General features: G+C 43.3%; 2 protein-coding genes and 1 pseudogene across 2 annotated transcripts in view; all 3 read right to left on the reverse strand.

Moving 5' to 3' along the window:
- Positions 1-447: 447 nt before the first annotated feature.
- The window catches only part of gucy1a2 (guanylate cyclase 1, soluble, alpha 2), a 62,010-nt gene continuing 41,103 nt past the window's right edge, over positions 448-21,354 (reverse strand). The window contains exons 7-9 of the mRNA XM_085379494.1: positions 14,101-14,244; positions 5,629-5,783; positions 448-5,407 (exon numbers count right to left, since the gene is read on the reverse strand). Of these exons, the coding sequence (XP_085235620.1) occupies positions 5,188-5,407; positions 5,629-5,783; positions 14,101-14,244 (519 nt within the window). The 3' untranslated portion in view covers positions 448-5,187. The remainder of the gene's footprint in view (positions 5,408-5,628; positions 5,784-14,100; positions 14,245-21,354) is intronic.
- On the reverse strand, positions 15,057-18,796 carry LOC146653955 (uncharacterized). Its single transcript, XM_085380532.1, has one exon. It carries the CDS (start codon positions 18,794-18,796, stop codon positions 15,737-15,739), a length of 3,060 nt encoding a protein of 1,019 aa, XP_085236658.1. The 3' UTR covers positions 15,057-15,736.
- LOC146653956 (uncharacterized) lies at positions 19,108-21,176 on the reverse strand (annotated as a pseudogene).

A 21,354-nucleotide genomic window follows, 5' to 3' on the forward strand; every position in this document is an offset into this window, starting at 1 on the left:
CCAGGAGCACAGAAAAACAAGAATGAAAAGCAACAGGAAAATGCAGACACAGGGTATCACACACAACATAGCAATGATTGAAAGTGATTACTCTTAACAGCCTATAAACTGGCTACAGCTACTCATTCAACTATCAAGTGTCACTTTACCTTAAACCTGCCTGTTTCAGAATTAAGTGTTAATATTAATCCTTGAGCATCTCTTTTCTTGAAGAAGTAAAGTTTGGTCACAAGATGTTCACACAACCTCTAAAGTGTCAAATTTGATTTGGTATAATAATAAAAATAACAATAAAGTCTACTTTTTGTTACAATTATTATTTATGCTAATATGATTTTAGTTTTTAAATTTTACCAGAGTTGCACACAAACACCGTCTCACACACTCATTGACATGTCATCGCACGCATTCACAGTAACAGCCACAGGCTTTGTTCCTTATTAAAGATACTTGGTGTTTTTTATTTACATCATATAAGACATAAGATGTGCCCTTAATGTCAGTCAGAAACCAACAGTTGTCATCATGCCCCTTCCATATACAGTGCACCTAATTCCAACAGCAGGGTCAAACGGGGTTCATTTCCAGGTTCAGTTTTGCTATGTTTACAACATAAAACACCAAAGTACAAGAGCCTCTGCAGACTTTTGAATGTGATTATAAACCACTGGGTCTCAAATGAAATGATTAATTAGTGCTAAATTAACCTATGGAAGCTACTATTTCTCAAAGGTTGGAGCTGAACATAGAAATACAAATCTTTTGGCGGACCCAGGCATCAACCCTCATTTGTTTCTGCTGTTAAAACTAGACAGTTAAAACAAGCAAAGTACAGTTTCCCATCATCTTTGACCCTTTGTACTGTATGTCAGTGGGGGTGAAGCTGAACTTGGCAACAAAACAGTTTATAACAATGTCCTGCAAAAAACATAGCAACTTTATTCTTCAATAAAAATGATATTTTCATGCTATTTCAGTTAAAGAAAATGTTTCATGAATGCATCATCAAACAAAATCATTTAATTCAGTAAAACACAGAATGAAAAAGTAACAAAAGTGTCTATATTTTTTAAGTTCTTAAAAAAAGAAGAAGAAGACATTACCGAGCGCATGAAGGTTTTGTGGGACAGAGGTGCGTCGAGAAAACCAGCCTGCCTTTAGATGGATGAAACATACTGACAGAAAGTATAAAGCTGAAATAAAAAATAAGGACAACAAAGCAGAGATTCTTGTTTTGCTACAACTCACAATTCACTTTGGAATTATACCAAAAAGAACCTGCAAAGTAATCGTAATACAATTTCAGGTTTGTTTGTTTTTTCCCATTTGGAATACATTACATAATTAAAATTGTACAGATGTTGCTAATAAGTGGTGTTTGTAGTATCTCCTATTTTTTGACCCACACACGCACAAAGTCACGCAATCAGGCACGCAGACAACAGCTGGAGGAGTCATGGATGTATTTGGCTTTGTCTCACTGGATGTTGGACCCTCACACACTGACTTAACAGTATTTGTTCATGTTCATTATTTGAGACAATTTATACACTATAGCTCAGTTGTATTGCCATTGTTAAGTAAGTCACCGACTTGTGCATTGGTGTATCACTGTAAAGAATCAGTACCTGCAACACCTCTGCTTCTAAATAGACTTGTTAGATCAGGCCAAACATTTATTATTATGCCAAGAATCTACAGACTTGGAGATGTAAGGACTGGACACAAGTTGTGTGGGTGTAATGCTGGTGTAACGTCCTATTTTAAGCCTACCAGCAAAAATTTAGGCACTGCACTACATTTATGCTACAGTAGATTTATCAAGTATACATTAATTTGTCTATGCATTTTCGCCAGGATGACAGCTGGGAAGTACTTGTACATTTGTATGCGAAAGCCTGCCCTGTAAAAACCTTCCCCCAGGCTCAGTAACGCAGCTGTCAAATACACTTAACAAGGTTTCTGGGGGGTTATCTTACTGGTGGGTACAACACAGTAGTTGAGTCCTTCCAAAAAAAGAAATCAATGCAAATATTGTTGATTATTTGCAGCGATAACACAAAATTTTAGGTAGAATTTAAAGACACTTTGAAAATTGTGGTTTCATATAAAATCACCCTTCTGGTACCTCACAGAAAAGCTGTGAAAACTAACTTTATGGTCAATTAAAAAAACAATAACCACCTTTTTACTTTCCCTGGCTTTAAAGACCGACTTCCCTTGACTCTGGAAGACCTGATGAACACCATTATGTCTGACATACACGTTACTTTTGACTGATAGGCTTGACACAGTTTATGTAAAGAGAAATGCTAATCTTCTGAGCCACTGATGAATACTTACATAAGATGCATGTTTTGCTGATGTCTCAGATGGTTACTGCAGATTCTGGTTCTCCATGCATCATACAAAACGAATGGACGGTCTTGGACAGATTTTTTTTTTCTCTGCTGCCGCAAAGTGTAATAAAAATGTTTAGCAACCCCCTACGCAAAATAATCCACTGATTTAAGCTTAAAGTTGACAGATGTCTTTAAGTGATAAACTCTAAGCTTAAGATGGCAAAGCTGTCCCACTAAACAACGGCACCTAGTTTCATGTTAATAAAAAACTTTTTCGCTGTGTTGCAACTCGTAATATTTTTTTAGGCAAAAAGCTACGCTGCCATGTTTTTGACTGATGTGTTTATTGTCTAGCCAACTGTAAGCCCTCTACTGCATAGCATACACTTTAGAAATAGTCGTTTTTGTTAATAGGAAATGTGGGCATGATGGTGACACGTAAAAAAATATTTAATTAAATTAAAATGTGCAAGCTTTGTAATGCTTCCTCCCATCTGAGACTCTGCTGACAGAATTTTATGGCAATAATGAACACTGGCAGTTTAAAAGGAAATCTGTGCTGTTTGCCCTCTTAACACCATTTCCATCAGTTTGGAACAACACATAGTTGTGCTGGTGAATGTCTAAGTTAGAGGGCAGAAAAGGTATTTGTTATCTCTTATATCAATGGGTTTCAATGTGTAACCATTGTTTTTCCTCCCTGCTACTACTGCGAGCTATTAAGATGTGGAAAGCAGGAATAAAACCTGGTGTTCGGGCGTGTCTAAATACACATTTGGCACTTTTTTATTTTATCTTGTTGGGTTCAAGCAACAAGAATGTCATTTGGCAAGATGTAGTGAATTTGCGACATCCTATTTCTATTAAAATTATGAACTATAATCTGTGCAGGAGTAAACCAGTGACGAAGCCATTCTTTTCTTTCGGAACAGATGTTATTATCAGTTTATTAAGTAAGTTAGATTTAAAGCAACATGAGCAATAATGTGATGTTGTCAAGCATGGAAAGGAAGCAATGAGTACCGCTCATTTGGATTTAAATAACAGATCTTATGCATGTTTTTTGCTTGTTGGGGGCCATCCATTAGTAATAATTTCATTTAGGCTGTTATCGCTGTTCCCTTCATATCATAATAAAAACATTTCATTTAACATCAAATATATATCGATATAATTTAAACTATAACCCCGTATATATTTTTTTACCTTAATCAACCATTTAAACTGATATAAACATTTTTTTACTCAACTGTTTAAGAACACTGGCAGCACTTTAAAGTAACTATAAAATAATACCCAAATCTGCCGGGGCTATCAAATATACAAAGACTATTCAACTTCAAACCTTCAGCTCCCGCTGCATGATGATAGCTTATGAAGACTGTCTCAGATGAATTTGCTTGACATCGCTTGATTTTCTTGAGCAAATTATACTCAGACTACTACGTAATCTGAAACCTGGTGGTTGCACCTGATAGGGCTAGTAGAGAACTGCATACTGTATATTAAAAATATAAAGCTGTTAAAACAGGTTATGTGTGTAAGTGTGAACTGTGTAAGATACGCATACTACGACTAAGTGAATAATTTGGCACAGTACTGTATTATAAGTACTATTTAGTGTGTAGTATTGGATCTGGACACAGTCGAGTGAATGCAAATTAAAATATCTGAATTCTTTGAGGAAGGCTTGATTTATCTTGCCAACCAATCATTACCATCCAAGAGTGAAATGTACAACAAATACAAAAGTGGCTTAAAAGCATTGGCAAATGTCATTCTTCCTTTCATGTCATTAACCGTTTTTTAAAAAGTCATAAAACAACTTAAAACATGAGATAAATTGAGCGATCCCTATATTTTCTATAGTATATATATAGTTCAATTCATCTTATATCTGTCCAAATTTGAGCAATAAAAAGGCACTGAGCTGGGAATAATTTTCAGACCTACACATATAATATGCAATGAAATGGCTGGACTTGGGTTGGTTATAGTTTTCAGTAGGCTAGAAGTAGACAGACCTATAAAGTCAGCCTAATGCTCGTGGTTTTGGCATTTGTCCTTAGATGACTACTAAATTGTCTCCTTTGTGCCTCTCATTAATCACCCGCCACCACAACCAACTTCTCCTAGGTTGATGCTTCCTAATATAACAAGTAGCAGTTGTTAGACGTATGTTTGGTAAAGCATGACGTTACATAGAGACAGCTGCTAGGGGAGGAAGGGGTTGCTGTGTTGTTATCATCCTTGTAAAAGTGGCCATGATGCACAGCAAACGTTTATGGCAATGTTGCCATCTTGCAAAAATTCACCCAACTTTATACTCAGCACCCAGTTTGTTAATGGGAAGTGGATTTGTTCAATTTGCGCAGTTCCATTTCTATTGAGTGCAATTACGGTCATATGTTTGGTCTATCCCCAGGCTTTCTCCAAGCATTCCCGTGTTTAGACGCAGGTCAGAGAGAACCAGATTCCAGGTCTGGAGCTGAGGAATCCAGCTAGATCATGAAGGTTTATATTAAGGTTTCTCTTCTAATTGATTCCATCAGTACACTTCCCTGGGGGAGGGTCCTTGTGAGACTAGCGCAGTAGCTGTTCCTTAAGTCTTTTGAACCGTATCTCTTTTGCTCAGGAGAGATGAGGGCATGTTGTTCTTCTTCACTTATGATGAAAGCCTTTTCAAAGTTTCATTTATACAGGCCATCCCACAGGTCTGAATCAAAGTTTTTCTTAAATAATGCATTTGCATATCCAAAGATCTGTGTAATTGGTTTCCTGCACAAGTTCAAAATCCAGTCACTAACATAATAATTAACTGTGTAACCTGGTCTGTGTATGGGCTCTACAAACTTGTTTCTCTTAGAAACATGGTCCCAATACTGTAGGAGACTTTCCTCATAGAGGCCGGAGGAGCGGAGCGAGAGCTTGTCAGTGAGGCGTGACTGTGGGATGTGCCCGCCTCCAGGAAGTAACATGTCCCTGGGATCTCTTTGGGAAAATTCTCTGGGAGGTCCAGCCTTGAACGAGGGACAAATGAAAAAGAGCGGTCGTCTTTTAACAGTCTGTTGAAAAGAGACGAAAATAAGAGAAGATTAAAAAAAGTAAAACAGAGGTCAAGTAAAATAACATGAATATTAAATCAAGTTATGATCGAATAATGAGTCACACTAAAACAGTAACACCAAATAAAAAGCCTGTGAGGGCGTATACTTCCATAATTTAAGGTACTGTATACAGTATATATGAAACACATTTTTATGCAACATACAGCACAGGTACTTACTGATACGTTGTGGGACTAACATTGATACACCTGGGATGGCTTCCTGATTCAAACTTGCTGGCCAGCGTCACATTGTTTCCAAATAAGCAGTAGCGTGGCATTTTAACACCGACCACACCTGCCAGCACCGAACCTGTGTGAATACCTATCCTCAGCTAAGACAGAAAGGAAAGAAGGTGGTGGGAGAAGAAAAAAACAGAAGTGGAAGGTATGTTAAAGCAGTGAAAGGATTTCATGTGCATATCTTGGAAGCACGCATGCACTTGGCATTAAAACAGACTCTATACAGCGGTTTTACCTGAGTCTGTTTACAGTCCAAAGAATATTACTGTCCGCATCAAAGTTCAGAGCAAGGCGCCCAAACTGAACTCGTCTTGGCCTCTAAAATGAGTAAACAAACCTGCCACTGTTGCAGATGTTCATAAATTTGATTTCCCTGCTGAACCAGGCTGATGCCATTAATTTGTTTGCTGTCTATCCTGCAGTACAAAGGCTATGTTGTGTGCATTGATCCGATAAATGGAAACTGTAGCGTCGTAATCATGGTTCCATATTAGTCTGGATGTTATTACCTAATCTGATATCCTGGAGAAGCAGATTTTTTGAGAGATGAAAATCTTAAAATAGCATGAGCATGAGAGGGAAATTAATCAAATAAATAATTGATTTCATCTCCACTTGGTAACAGATCCATGGCAGCAACGCGGTGTTCGTATTATAATCTGGCTGAAGCATGAATCTATAAATGGCTGGAGTGAAAGCTATCTGGCTATCGCTGCATTTCATGGTCACTCAACCAAGCATTTATTTCTACCACTCGGGGACAAGTCATTGTGGGGGTGTACATGTCTGGCTGTGCGAACAGACCCCTCCCAAATAAGCCAGTGCTACCGAGTCCTGAAGTATTTGAAGACTCTTTCTACAATAAGGATTTTAAAACCATATTTTGACTTATTCGACACACCAGGTAAGTATTCTTTTTACCTGGTGCAAGACCGGGCTTGTTATTTTTCGATTCAGTATCGCAAACCAAATTAGAGAATCAGATATGAAAATACACAATAAAATATATCCAACAGCTTTTACAACTTTTCCTAACTTTTACAGGAAAGTCAGACTTGTTTGGTCTTTCTTTACACACACTGGAGCGCATTTTGGAAAGACCTTGGGAACTATTTTTAAAAACAACTCAGACGATCGACAGCGTAGTGAAATTGGTCCGGATACAGTGTTGCACTAAAACTTCCTTGCAATTCCGCTAGTATTTGTCCACAGTCCCCCATAGTTTGCATTGAAGAAATGGAAATTATTTGTCTCCCCTTAAAAGTACAAGTGTGCCTTTTGAAACGTGTTGGTTGCAGCAGTAAGGGAGAACTTTTTTCCTGTTTCTGGTTTCAAAACCTCTCAGTGACTGTCTGTAGACAAATCTGCATCTTCTGTGCAAACTACCAAAGCAATGACCCTCTTTACAACAATTTCACCAGCAATCTCCAGCAGACTCTTGTCAGCTGGTCAGGGAATACAAATTTTTCCCTAGAGACCAGAGGTTGCCACGTGGTTGCCAGCTGAACTCTAGGGCTGTATGATGGAGGTCCTACTAACTCCTGTCTCTCGTGCTGGTTGTAACTGAAGTTCACTCTTTTGTCACATCTTTTTTGCTTGCTTGGTTTTCATCTTGTATGTTGCTTTAAATCCTGTAATATCCCTGGCTTATCCCATTGGAGCTCTTGCTGTCATGCTGATTCACATTATTGCTACAGTTAGACAGGAAACATGCGAGACAGACATACCTACATCTTTACTACAACAAGTAGATAATAATAATAATAATGGATTGGATTTATATAGCGCTTTTCAGGGCACCCAAAGTGCTTTACAATGCCACTATTCATTCACACACTGGTGGAGGGAAGCTACAGTTGTAGCCACAGCTGCCCTGGGGCAGACTGACAGAAGCAAGGCTGCCATATCACGCCATCGGCCCCTCTGGCCAACACCAGTAGGCGGTAGGGTAAAGTGTCTTGCCCAAGGACACAACGACCAGGATAGAGAGCCCGGGGATCAAACCGGCGACCTTCCGGTTACAGATATGCTTCCCAACCCCCTGAGCCACGGTCTCTATATTTGTTTACCAATACGGTGCTGTGAACCTTGAATGTTGTGTCATTGCAACAGCGTGATTGGCTGATATGTTTTCTGGTTCTGCTGCTGATTGGCTCTTTGAAGGCTGGGAGCGGAACAACCGTGGTCTATGGTGTTGTTGGATGCTTTCATAGATTTCTATTCAAGATTCCTCATAATGTCTCTGGTGGAACCCAGTAGATTTCTAATGATCTGTTTGAGCGTCTCTTCACCTTTGTAATCAATGCCACACTGTGCATTCCAGCACAGTGCATGGTAGTCATAGCAACAACAGCCGAGTGGAGTAGTGAGAGAGAAGGAGCAAGACAGATTGAAAGACAATGGAGAGGGAGACAAAATAACCCTATAATTAGATGGCAAAACCTTGACAGCAGAGGCGGAGAGACAAAGGAAATGAGAGAGACAGAAAGCACAGGAGAAAGGTGCTGCTAGGTGCACTAGTGTGACCTATTTTTGTAGCTAAACCGCTTACAGATGGCCATGTACTTGTCTGTCTCTACAACAGACACTCACACAAACAAATCTACATCCAGCGCCCACACTTCTCTTTCTTTCTCAGTCTCAAAACACAGACACTGTAAAACTCATACACCCTTCCCCTCCCTTTTCGCTGTGAGTCAGCATCCATAGCACATGGCCTTCAGTGAGCCAAAGAGCAAATGGCGCAGCAGCGCAGACGACCAATCGCGTTCTAGCCTCTGGCCAAGCTGACAGAAGCACAAAGATGGAGACAGACTGAGACACAGAGAGGAGGGAGTTGTTGTTAAAGAGTGAATATTTCTCATACAGTCATTCAGCAGTTTGTAAGTTTTACTGAGGTAAAACACATTTAAGGAAACTGCTTTAAGGCTCAGTTAGGTTTCATTTTAACATAACATCAGTCATTCTTCGTATTGTAAGGTATAGACCCTATAGCATTATCTGAAAAAAATACCTAGTCATGCAAACAGTTTTAACGAAAAACAATTGTTGGCAGGACCACTGTCTTAGACTGCATTAGCTTTGGCTAGATGTACCGAAAAAACTGGGAGCTAGGGTTAGCCAGTGTAAGCAAAAGTGCAGCAATACTTAAGCAAAGTTAAGTCAGATTTGTAATTCTGAAACAGTCAGTTAGCTGATTAGTCAATCATTAAAAAAGTCAAATGGGTCCCGCCTCCTAAACATGCTATGCAACCATCTCTTTATAGCATTGCAAAACTGAATGTCTTGGGCTTCTGATTGTTGTTGAGACAAAAGAAGCAATCTGAATGATGTTGCCATGTGCTCTGAGAAAGAAAGAAAGAAAGAAAAAACAGAAGCCTTTTTTTAGACTTTGAAACTGGAAAAAATGCCTGTTAGAGATTATTCCCTAATAGGTGACACTTAATATTAAGTGCCTAATAATTTGTACCAATTCGGTGGTCATTGACAAATTTTATAGAATAGACGAGTAGGCATGCAGGGAGGAGCGGGTTGGTATAAATCAAAAAACTGTGCATTGCTATTTTCTCTTATCATCATATCAATATATTAGAGATTAAAGTATATAATTCAGAGAGAAGTTGTTTGACAGCAACACAATGCATTTAGGCATGCAAACATTGTGAAGATAAGTTCAAAATGAGGATCAGGATGCGGAAGAAATGTGATTTAAATAAATGTGGCTTGGCTGCAGGTCTAATGAGATTTCCCCATAAAAACCATCAATGATGTTGCAGAGAGCAGTTCTCTGGGTGCAAATGCCTTGTTGATGTCAGAGGTCAGGGGAGAATGGCCAGACTGCTTGAAGCTGAAGAAGGCAAGAGTAACTCAAATAACCATTCGTTCCAACCAATATATGCAGAAGACCATCTCTGAACCTTGAAGGTGTTGGACTACAGCAGCAGAAGACCACGCCAGGTGCCACCCCTGTCCACTAAGAAGAACAAACTGAAGCTACAATTTGAATGTGTTCACTAAATTTGGTCAATAGAAAATCGGAAAACCATGCCTAGTCTGATGAATCTCCACTTCTGCTGCGACATTCAGAGGGTAGAGTCAGAATTTGCCATAAACAAAATTTAAAGTGTCCCATCGCGCCTTGTATTAATGGGTTATGCTGCCAGTAGTTGTGTAATGGTACAAGTTCAACGACCTTCAACATCAAAAGAGCCATTTTATCCCCTCCTACCAAATAACAGGAGAAAAAAAAAAAATAAATAAAATATATATTTTTGTTTTCCCCAAACCTTGTCGGAACAACAGATGAGGGGCTAAGGAATAGTACCAACTGAGCATCGTTTACATGCAACAACCTGCCGGGTTGTTGCATGTAAATGTCCTATACAGGTTGCATGGACGTCCATGTCCATTTCTCAGTTCTGCAGATGCAGTCTCTGTTTGCTGGGGATAGGCCCACTAAAAAAGAATAACAACTGTTTAGTTTGAATATAAACCTGCATACAGAGAGTGTTAACACAGTGTGTTTTGTGAAGTATATTTGGTGAGAAAACCATTGAGGTTTGGGAACAGTTCCTATTAGCCGCAGCAAGCACTACATCACTCCCATCCACACCTGCTCACCTACTCATACACCCACTCATACACACAAGCACACGCATACATACAGATCGTGGCATAGACCTGTAATTGAGGCAATAATGTAGATAAAAACAACATACGGCACAATGTTTGGTTTCTATACGTGAATCTCTCTTGACATCTCCTCTGTATATGTCTCTGTGTCACTCGATCACTTGCTCAGTCTTCTCTCCGTGGCTAAACATTTTCTCTCACTCCTCTCTCACAGCTCTCGTGTTAGTTTGCATAACAGTGCAGCATTGGCTGGAGCTGAGTGCACTCGCTGAACACCATTTGTCATGCTGAAGTGTTGAATATCTTTATGCCAACATAAAGTGATGAGAGATAAGGAGGAGAGCATCACAAAGCGTGCAAAACAGGGAAAGCAGAACAAGACTGCATTTCGGGATGAAGGGAAAAAAAGAAAGAGGTGAAATTAAAGAAAGGAGTTTGAGCCAGGCTGCGGAGGAGTCGGCGGGGAGATGAGGAGGCGGAGGTGAAAGATAAAGAAGGGAAGGGGAAAATAGAGAGAGAAAGTGGGAGAGCAAGAGAGCAGGCCAAAAATGCTTGGCAAGGTCTTTCTATTTTAAGATGGATGGACAATGTTAGGAGCATGCAGTACACAGAGCAGCATTCTCTCTGTTATTTAACATTTGTCCATCTTAGTCTCTCTTACACTTATGCCTGGTTTGTGGGTCTTGATGTTTATTGTTCCTCAATTTGTTAAAGTCACAAATATCCATTTTTGTCTTTTAAAAAAGAGCTAATTAATTTCATATTTTGCAAAATTGTACTAAACCAGAAGTACTCATTACTCAGTATCTTTTATTTAGGACTTTCTAAATGTTTTGGTTATTCCCAATAAGAAAAACACTGAATATCAAAGCCTCAGCCTGTAATACGATTTAATACAGCAAAGCCTCCAAAGCCACTTTGGCATCGTAAGTGTGCTGGGTGACCTTCACAGTGACTGGACTAAGGATAGTCATAAATAAATCATTCCCTTTTCCTTTTTATTCGTCTAAATTAACATGAGAGGTTGAAACTCGGTTCACTCCTTCGTGACTCTTTGCTTCCCTTCCTACTTAAAATACTGTACTCATCATTTTTCCCGCAGCTTTCCTTCTCCTCTCTCTTTGAAGCCACACACAATTTAAAGCATTTTTAAAAGTACAGTGAGACCACTGTTAAATGCAGTTCCACAAACTAGCTTTCATTTTCGTACCTATGAAAATGAGCTGATAAGTGATCATTTTGCGATGATGTGTCAAAGCTCACAACACCAACATGATGTGGACAGTACCACTGTTACTATTTCAAGTGCAGCTGTTAAATGTGGCACTATATGGACACATTACACCTACAGGAGCTTCTCAGCCATAAAAACCCAGGCCATGAAGCACCAGGCGCACAGTTTTTAACGCTGATGTTAATGCCCGAGGAGGTTTGGATCTCCACAGCTACTGAGTCAGCAGAGTGTTGCCAACTTTTCCGCACTACACGCCTCAGCACTTGTCGACTCTGCTCTCTAACTTTACTGTTACTGTGGTTCTCGAACACTCCCACTTTGCAATAATACCACTTACAGTTGATCATGAAATATCTAAGAGAGGAGAAATTCCACGAACTGACTTGTTGCAGTGGTGGCATCCTGTTACAGTACTAGGCTCAAATTTAGTGAGCTCTTTAGAACAACCCACAATTTCACAAATGTTTGTAAAGGCGGACAGCGTGGCTACAGGCTGGATTTTATACACCTGTAAAAATGGGACTGGCAAAAAAAGACAAACTTTATAGTTAGGGCAATCCTCCCTCCCTTAGTTATGTTGCAATAGGTCCAGGCTGCTGAGGGCTTCCCATGATGCCATTTTCTTCTTCACTTAACTTTTTTCACTCACCTTTTTCTGTTTATACATCTCTCTGCATTTAATCATTCATTATTATTAATCTCTGTCTATTAATTTCTAATCCACAGCATGTCTTTGTCCGATTTTGGCAAATGAGCCTGGTTCTACCGGAGGTTACTTCCTGTTAAAAGGGAGTTTTTCCTTCCCGCTGTCGCCAAAGCTCTTGCTGATAGGGGGGTCATATGATTGTTGGGGTTTTCTCTGTTTTCTCTTTATTATTGTAGGGTTGTCACCTATATTGTAAACCCGCCCTGAGGCAACTGTTGTTGTGATTTAGTGCTATATAAAATAAATTGAATTGAATTGACTGTAAACATCTGAATTCCAAGATTAAGAGATTAGATACTTTTGTCCATATCCTGTAGTATATTTTTCTAGCAATATAACTGTATTAAGTGTTCCTTTCACACAATAATAGAACAACAATAGGACATAAAAATGTCCATAAAATACAACAAACTTATGTGTTAGACCTGGTGTAAAAAGAAAGATAAAAAAAGAGTATTAACTGCACCAATGTCAGCTAAGCAACACTTAGGCTGTCTTAAATATGTTGTTGGCTTGGGTAAACCATCTTAACATATATTATTTATTGATTAGAAAACATGGAAAAATTGAGAGATAGAAAAAGTAACAAGGGAAGAATCAAGAAAAAGGAAAAGGGGAGCCTATCTTTACCTGTGTTCTTCTCTTCCTGGAACACTTTTTAGTACTAAAAATAAATGACTGCACATAGTATGCACAGTATGTTTTGTCACACATGTTGATATCCTGGGATAACAGCTGCAAAACTAGAATTAATGCAGGATTAAGAGTGTTTTTTTTTCTTCACTTAAATGCACACTGCATATAAATATGCTTCTTGTTCAAGAAAGGATCTTTAAAGCATCTTTAACCAATGTGTTAATAGTGCTAACTGGCTGATGAAATTTTCAAATTAAGCATGCAGTCCAAAGCTTCACAATAGCTGGCTAATTCACGGCACTTCTAAATAAAGTATTCGGTGCTTGGCTTAAGGGTGGTAATATGCCAAGAAAATCTCTTGGCAATTAATAAATGTCACTAACGTCTTCATATCTTTTCAGATTTTTTCTTTCTGTTTCTGGCACTGCTAGAAAGTCTCACAAAGTCTTATTTATAATTATAACCACAGGACATAAAAGAGAAATGACTGCAAACTAAACTTGTTAAGGAAGCATTATCGTAGTGCAGAGGCAGCTCAGTGAATGGTGCACTCAAACTAAGGTTTCATCTTGTTGGAAGTGGATGAATCAGAGAAAACTGTTAAAAGGGAAATATAAGACTAATGAAGCTTATGTGAAAACAAACACTTGCACTTTGTTGCATGCAGTCATTTAGCTACTGTTATGACTGAATGCATTGTTTAAACTGCCATGGAATAACGATTGATAACCGGAGAGGATACGGTGAGATATTTGGGATTCTGATCAGCAAGTAACTGACTGATCACACTTGGTTTGATAAGTCCACATTGTCAAGAATGTCAATATCTGGGAAGTGAAGAGATAAACAGCATCATTCGGCACCAAATTGTAACCACAACCTTACAGAAGGACTTCGGATCAGCTTAAGTTATTTTGATAACAACCAATTCAGCAGAATTTGCCTTTTAGTATGATTTGCTTTACAATTACACACACACATGAAGTTTGAAACGTAAACCTAGGTACAGGATCAACAGTAGCACAAGATTAAACTGTATATAACTTATTCAGGAGACAGCTTTCTATACAAAAAATAGATAAATAGCAGGAAAAAAAGGTTAGGGATGCAGAATAGGAGAGAATAAACAGACGCTTTCAACCCCTTTAGCAAGTTGAAATTATTATAAGGGACGCAAGATGGAAAATGAATGAAAACTCACCTTGATAGGTTTACCGTCAGGCGTCAACACTTCCTCTGAAAGCTCCATCATCTTCAGAGCCATGTGTGCAATCGGCTTTGCATGACTATCAACCTTCTTGTGAAGCCCTCCTGCCACACAGTAGGCATCACCTATTGTCTCAATCTGCAAAATGAAGAGTGGCTATGAGTACATGTAACTATGTTAAGCTAAAGCTGAAGGACTTCAATGAGTAAGGAGCCTTTGCAGAGCCCAAGTGGGTGTTCCTCAGCTGTTGGACATGGTTGGCTGAAGTGACTTGTGCTGGCCCATCTCTGCCCAAAAACATTTGAGGAATGCTCACTACTTCTCTGCAGAGACCTCTCCTTGCTCTCATTCCTGATAAAATATATAAACTACAGCATATCTCTCTTGCCTTAGACAAAAAAAAGTTAAAATGTTTTTAACTCATTCACCGCCAGCCATTGGCAGTGAATGAGTTAAACCCATTGACTCATTCACTGCAATTGACGGCTATAGACGTCAATGGCAGTGAATGAGTTAATCATGATAAAATTATCAGTATTGTATAAAACCAATCAATTGTGGGTTTATTTTTATCTGTTTTCCTGGAAACCATGAACATTTTAAAACTTTTTGTACTTAACCAGGATCAACCTAAAGCTTACATTCAAGTGGAAAAAAATAATTGTTTCTACTATGGTGAATTGCTGGTAAGTGAACCTGATGATTGTCCTATATATTAACCATTGTTATGCTTCCCTGTTAATGGGTTAGGAGGCAGAGATGCTTGGATCAACCTAAATCCACTCACTGGCCACTTTGTTATTTACACCAATTCAAATCGTGAGCAAATCAGTGCATTTAGGCATGTAGACACAATTAAAACAACCTGCTGAAGTTAAACCTGAGCATCAGAGTGAGGAAGAAAGATGATGATGAAAGAAAGCGTTAAGTGTTTCAAAGACTGCTGATAGCCTCGTACACAACCATCTCCAGCTCTCAGATTTACAGAGAATGGTTTGAAAAAGAGAAAAGGCAGTTAGTTCTGGGTGAAAAAGTCTTGTTGATGTCAGAGGTAAGAGGAGAATGTTCAGACTGCTTCAAGCTGATAGGAGGGCAACAGTAACTCAAATGACCACTTGTTACAACCAAGGTCTGCAGAAGAGCATCTGTGAACATATAGCACATTAAACCTTGAAACTAATGGGCTACAGCAGCAGAAGACCACACCAGGTGCCATTCCTGTCAACTAAGAACAGGAAACGTTGGGTTACTTAACGTAATCCCTGGTTCTTTGATAACAGAGTGAGGTGTTTCACTATGGGAATCGCCTCGGCGTGACCAACTACGGAAGCTCCAATGACACCACGTCTGTCTATGACAGACCTGTCGAGCCGTGCTCAGGGCTCCGCCCCCTCGTACTAACACGGCCGACCAGCTCCTCCTAACTCATTCCAAGCAGATTTCTTTCCGTGCCTAAGCAAGGAGGGAAGTGTTGGTGAAACACCTCACTCTGTTATCAAAGAACCAGGGATTACGTTAAGTAACCCAACGTTCTTTTTCTAACTTCGCTCGGTGTTTCACTATGGGAGATATGGCCCACTCCCGGATTGCGCCAGCTCCCGAAGCTACTCTCCAGTGCTACTCCAGGATCTCAGGTCGAACCTGAGGCACCAGAATCCAGCACCATCTGAGCCAGGGATGACTGTGCAACATCCAGCCGATAAAACCGGACAAACGTGTGCGGCGTAGCCCAGCTTGCTGCCGCACAAATATCCTGGACTGATACACCTCTGAACAACGTCCAGGATGTGGCCACACCCCTAGTGGAGTGTGCTCGGAGTCCCGGGGGGGCCTGCAAGCCCTTACAGCTATAAACCAGAGCTAAGGCCTCTACAATCCAATGAGCTAGTCTCTGGCGTGATACGGGCCTGCCCTTGTGAGGGGAGGCCCAGGAAACAAACAGCTGATCCGACTTCCTGAATCCAGCTGTTCTGTCAACATAAGTCCCCAAGGCCCGGACAGGGCACAAAGTGTTCAGCCTCTGCTCCCTCTCGGAAGAGAATGGAGGGGGGTGAAAAGCTAGGAGCTCTACTGTAGGGCACCTGTATGATGTTTCCAACACTTTAGGGACAAAGGCTGGGTTAGGCCTCAGGAGTGCTTTAGTGAGTCCCAGGGCCAACTGTAGACAAGAGGGGTGAATAGACAGAGCCTGTAATTCACTAACTCGCTTGGCTGTGGTTAGAGCCAACAGCAGAGAGGTTTTAAGAGAGAGAAACTTCAACCCCACTGCCCCAATAGGCTCAAAGGGGTGGTGGGAGAGGGCGTCTAAAACGACTGACAGATCCCATAAAGAGACCAGTGGTCTAGAAACTGGGAGCGTTCGACGCGCTCCTCTCATGAAGCGACCTACAAGGGGGTGCTGCCCAGCAGGTTTATCACCAAACCCCACGTGGCAGGCTGAAATAGCTGCTAAATAGACCTTTATAGTGGAAAAAGCTTTCCTTTTGTCCAGCAAGTCTTGAAGAAAACACAACAGCTCCACCACTGAACACTGAAAAGGGATAATCTGCTTTTCATGGCACCACTCTTCAAAAACACGCCATTTACTGCTGTAAATGGAACGGGTGGAGGAGGCTCTGGCATTCTGAATGGTTTCAATAACCTTCGGAGGCATGCCTGCTGCCTTCAAATTCCACCTTTCACGGGCCAGGCCCAGAGAGCAACCTGGTCTGGATGGGGATGGTATATCTCCCCCCGCGCCTGAGACAGAAGGTCCCTGCGGATGGGGAGTGGCCATGGCTCGTCCACCAGAAGCTGGATGATTTCTGCTATCCAGTGTTTGGATGGCCACCGTGGAGCTATTAAAATCAGAGACAGCCCCTGATCCCTCACTCTGATCAGTGTTGGGGAGATCAGGCTGAGGGGAGGGAAAGCATACAGCAGAGTTTTTGGCCAAGGATGGGCCAGCGCATCCACGCCCAGTGGCGCGTGTGCGTCTGACAGGGAGAAAAACAGGGGGCACTGTGTGTTTTCTCGCGAGGCGAAGAGATCTACGGCAGCCCGGCCGTATCTCTGCCAAATCTGCTCCACCACCTGTGGGTGAAGCCTCCATTCTCCGAACAGTGGATTTCCTCTGGACAGGAGGTCCGTCCCCCTGTTCAGAATTCCTGGCACGTGAGTTGCCCGAAGGGAGAGGAGCCGAGTGCTGCTCCACATAATTATTTCCCTGGCTAACCTGTGTAGCTGCCGGGAACGGGTGCCGCCCTGGCGGTTGATATAAGCAACTACAGTGGAGTTGTCTGTTTTCACTAAAACATGTTGACCCCGGAGATACGGCAGAAAATGCCGTAAGGCTAGGAGCACCGCGCGGAGCTCCAGCACATTTATGTGATTCAGAGTGAGTCTCTGTGACCAAACGCCATTCACTGCTCTGCCCATCATAGTTGCACCCCAACCTGACAGGGATGCATCTGTGGTTAGCGTCACCCTGGATGATACTGCCCCGAGCGGTACCCCCGCCGCGAGAGCTGTCGGGCTCCTCCAGGGCCGGAGAGCCGCAATACACGGCTGCATTATTTTTACACCACGACTGAGATGTCGGCGAGGGCACAGCTGCAGAGAAGCGACCCACCGCTGAAAATCTCTCATCATAAGCAGCCCCAAGAGTACCACCGATATCACCGAGGCCATGAGGCCGAGGAGGCGGAGACAGAGTCGGAACCGCACGACTTTCCCCAGCTGAAAACGGGAAAGACAGTGAGTGAAGGATGCGATCCTCCGCTCTGAAAGTGCGATACGATAAGAGATGGAGTCTATTCTGAGCCCCAGATACTCTGTAAACTGTGCAGGTTCCAAGTGGCTCTTTTCCAGGTTGATAGTGAACCCAAGCTCCGTGAGGTGATTCACCACCACCTCGGAGTCTTTGATCGCCTGCTCGCGCGATCGTGAGCATATTAGATAATCGTCTATGTAAGAAAATATTCTGATGCCGCTGTTCCTTAACGGAGACAGCGCTGCCTCCACACATTTGCTGAACACCCTCGGAGCTAAGGATAGCCCGAATGGGATAGTTTGAAACTCGTACGCTACGCTCTGATAAGCGAACCTGAGATATTTCCTGTGTGGAGGATAAATGGCGATGTGAAAATATGCGTCTGATAGGTCGATTGTAACAAACCAATCGCCTGTGTGAATTGAGCGACAAAGCGTCTTGTGTGTGAGCATTCTGAACGTGTACTTTCTCAAATGCTTGTTTAACACACGCAGATCCAGAATAGGACGGAGCGACGTTCCGTCCTTTTTCGGGATGAGGAAATAGCGGGAGTAAAAGCCCTGCTGAGCTTCTTCGCTGGGAACCGCTCCGATCGCCTGTTTGTGTAACAGGGAGGATATTTCCTCCTCCAGCACATTCGCTGAATCGCGACTGGCCACAGAAGCTAACACTCCGCCGAATCTCGGTGGTTTTGCCGCAAACTGTAGTCTGTAACCATGGGAAATGGTTGACAAGACCCAGGGATGAACTGCGCATGCGCACCACCGCTCCAGCCGCGCTGCGAGCGGGCCTCTGAAGAAGCGGTAGCGTGACGTCACCCCTGTCTCCCGGAAGGAGTTGGGGCTCTCCCCCTCGGGAAGAGCGTGAGCTCCCCCCGCTGGGAACAAAGACAAATTGCAGTGATTTTCTTTTGTTTTTATTTTGAAACTGGGGGGACATTCTGCCCTTGGCAAACTGCCTGGCTGCAGAAATGCACGTTTTATTTCTTTTGTTACCCCCAAACCACAGTGAAGTGTCTGGTGACTCTGGGCAGTGCTTGGTGACACAGACAGAGTGCTTAGAAGTGTTTGGTGACACTGCGCCATTTGTCCACAAGTCTGTCCTCCCTGAACTGGAGGAGGAGACTGAGAGGGTGCTCCTGGTGAACTGGAAACTTCCGGAGACCCTGAACTTTGGAGTGATTTGGTTACCCCTTCTAACACCTTCCTTCTCTTTGGGGAAGAAAAGAGGGGTGACACAGAATGCATGTGCTAGGCTGACCGCTTCTTTTTCCCCTCTCCGGGGTGTGACGGCTTGTTCTTTGCAGCAACTGCTGCAAAGGAATGCTTGCCCCAAGGTCTTCGGTTCTCTACCTTGGCCTGGTGGGCACCCTGCTGGCCTCCTGCTCCTCTTTGCATTCTGACCCCACTCTGTCTCCCTCTCGCAGCTGCTGCTGTTGCTGCAAAGCCAGCTCTTGGCACCTGCTGGGGCTGAGAGTTAGGTTTTCTGGGTAAGCAGAGATTGAATGCTTCACCCTCCTGCTTTCTGCGGGTGCTTGTTTCTCTCATTCTCTCCAGGGCTGGGCCAAAGAGACCCTTGGTTGGGTCATAGGCTGCATCCATGACCTCAGCCTTCTGAGCATCACCCAGGCCTGACAGGTTTAGCCACAAGGCTCTCTCACCCGAGACTGCAAGGCCCATAACGCGACCACACCCTTGGACTGCTCCCCTGGAGGAGCGAAGAATGAGATCATTAACCACGCAGATTTCATCCCAGAGGGCTGGGTTCGGGGAACCCGAGTCAAGCTGACGGCCCATGTCTTCCAGAATTTCTGCCTGATATGCTGATAGCAGTGTGACTGCATTAAGCGAGCACACTGACTGTGCAGCATATTTGTATGTCCTTTGATAAATAGATGCCGTGAGGCGATCTATCTTGTTGGGCAAAGAAATGCTAGAAGAAGCTGAGATTTCCCTGCGGTTAGGGTGAAGGTGATATGCCACTGAAGGCTCCACTGCTGGGGGTTCAGTCAGCCCCAGTTCACCCATCCCCTGGATCTCAAGCTTAGAGCAGCCCTTGGTTGGAAGCTTGCTTTTAAAAGGGCTTGACCAATAGCGACTCATTTCTTTCATGCAGGCTGGGACTGCTGGCAGAAGCTGCTTTGATGGCGGCAAGGCTGGTGGGAGCCTCTTGCCGTCGTACAAGTCGCGTTCTGCCCCTTCGGCATCCTGGGCGGCTGGCCATGGGATGCCTAGCTTGGCAGCAGCCCGTTACAGACCTCGTACAAATTGCTGTCCACCAGGGGTGCAACTTCAGCCCCACTAGGTGGCCTGGACTGCTGGGGAGGAAAGGTAGAGTCATCCTCCTGTTCCTCATCCATGTCCTCCAGGTCGAGGAGGTCGGAGTCGGCATCGCCCTCCGCGTCCTCGCCACCCGGCTCGCCCACGTTTTGATCGAGGAGGTCCTCGAACGATGGGGGCATGAGCGGGGACTCTTCTTCCATCATGTCCGCCCAGCTTGTGGAGGCTTGCGGATGACGGATATCGCTCGTAGCAGTAGCAGCCGACAGGCAGGGGTCCTGACTGTTCGTTACTGCTACTCTCAGCCTCCTTTCCAGGACTTTCTCTGGCATCAAAGCACAGTGTGGGCATCCCTGAGGGTCCGCCAGTGAAGCCTGAGCATGCTTGGCACCCATACAGACGATGCACATTGGATGAGGGTCCCTGCCCGAGATAGTGGCACCGCATGATGCGGGGCACGGGCGGGATGCAGCCTCTTTAGCCTTCGGCTCCGACCTTTTGGCGGGCGTAGGAGCCGTAGACATGGTTAGCGGAAAGGGGTGAGACTAGGCTACACCAGGCTCGTCTCGACACGTTAGCCCGTAAGTAGCTAGGACTAGCAGCGGGTGTTAAATCCGATCTAGTCGCGGCGGGAGTCAGCTCGTCGTGACACGTTAGCTGCACTCCGCTAGCCAATATCGTTAGCAACTTAATGCTAACCGAACCCTACGTCGACCAACAAGCTAATGCTAGTGAGACGCTAATGTGGTTCGTGGCCTGCTAACAAGTTAACGAACAGCTCGCCGTAACGCGTTAGCCCGAGTCACACAACGTCGGCTACCTTGCTAACTAAAACCAGGAACCGCTGGGACAGCTCGCCTGACGCGGTTGCTGTTCCACAGTGCAACTCTAAGTACACTTCTTTCGAAGGACTTACTCAGCACGATCCAAACTGGAACCGGAAAAACTGCGTTCGGCGACGTACTCCTACACGGGACGCCTGAGAACTGTTAAGCAGCTAATCAAGTTAGCCTGGATGCGCTGAGGGAGCTCAAAGTAGTTTCTCACGGGAAGAAAGCGAGAATGAGTTAGGAGGAGCTGGTCGGCCGTGTTAGTACGAGGGGGCGGAGCCCTGAGCACGGCTCGACAGGTCTGTCATAGACAGACGTGGTGTCATTGGAGCTTCCGTAGTTGGTCACGCCGAGGCGATTCCCATAGTGAAACACCGAGCGAAGTTAG

This window comes from Rhamphochromis longiceps, linkage group LG14 (genome assembly GCF_057381845.1).
Source record: "Rhamphochromis longiceps isolate RC_006_pf linkage group LG14, R_longiceps_female_GT1.1, whole genome shotgun sequence".
NCBI lineage: Eukaryota > Metazoa > Chordata > Actinopteri > Cichliformes > Cichlidae > Rhamphochromis > Rhamphochromis longiceps.

Excerpts from the sequence above, each read along its gene's own strand:
- LOC146653955 (XM_085380532.1), bottom strand. The coding sequence starts at position 18,796 with ATGTCCCCCCAGTTTCAAAATAAAAACAAAAGAAAATCACTGCAATTT.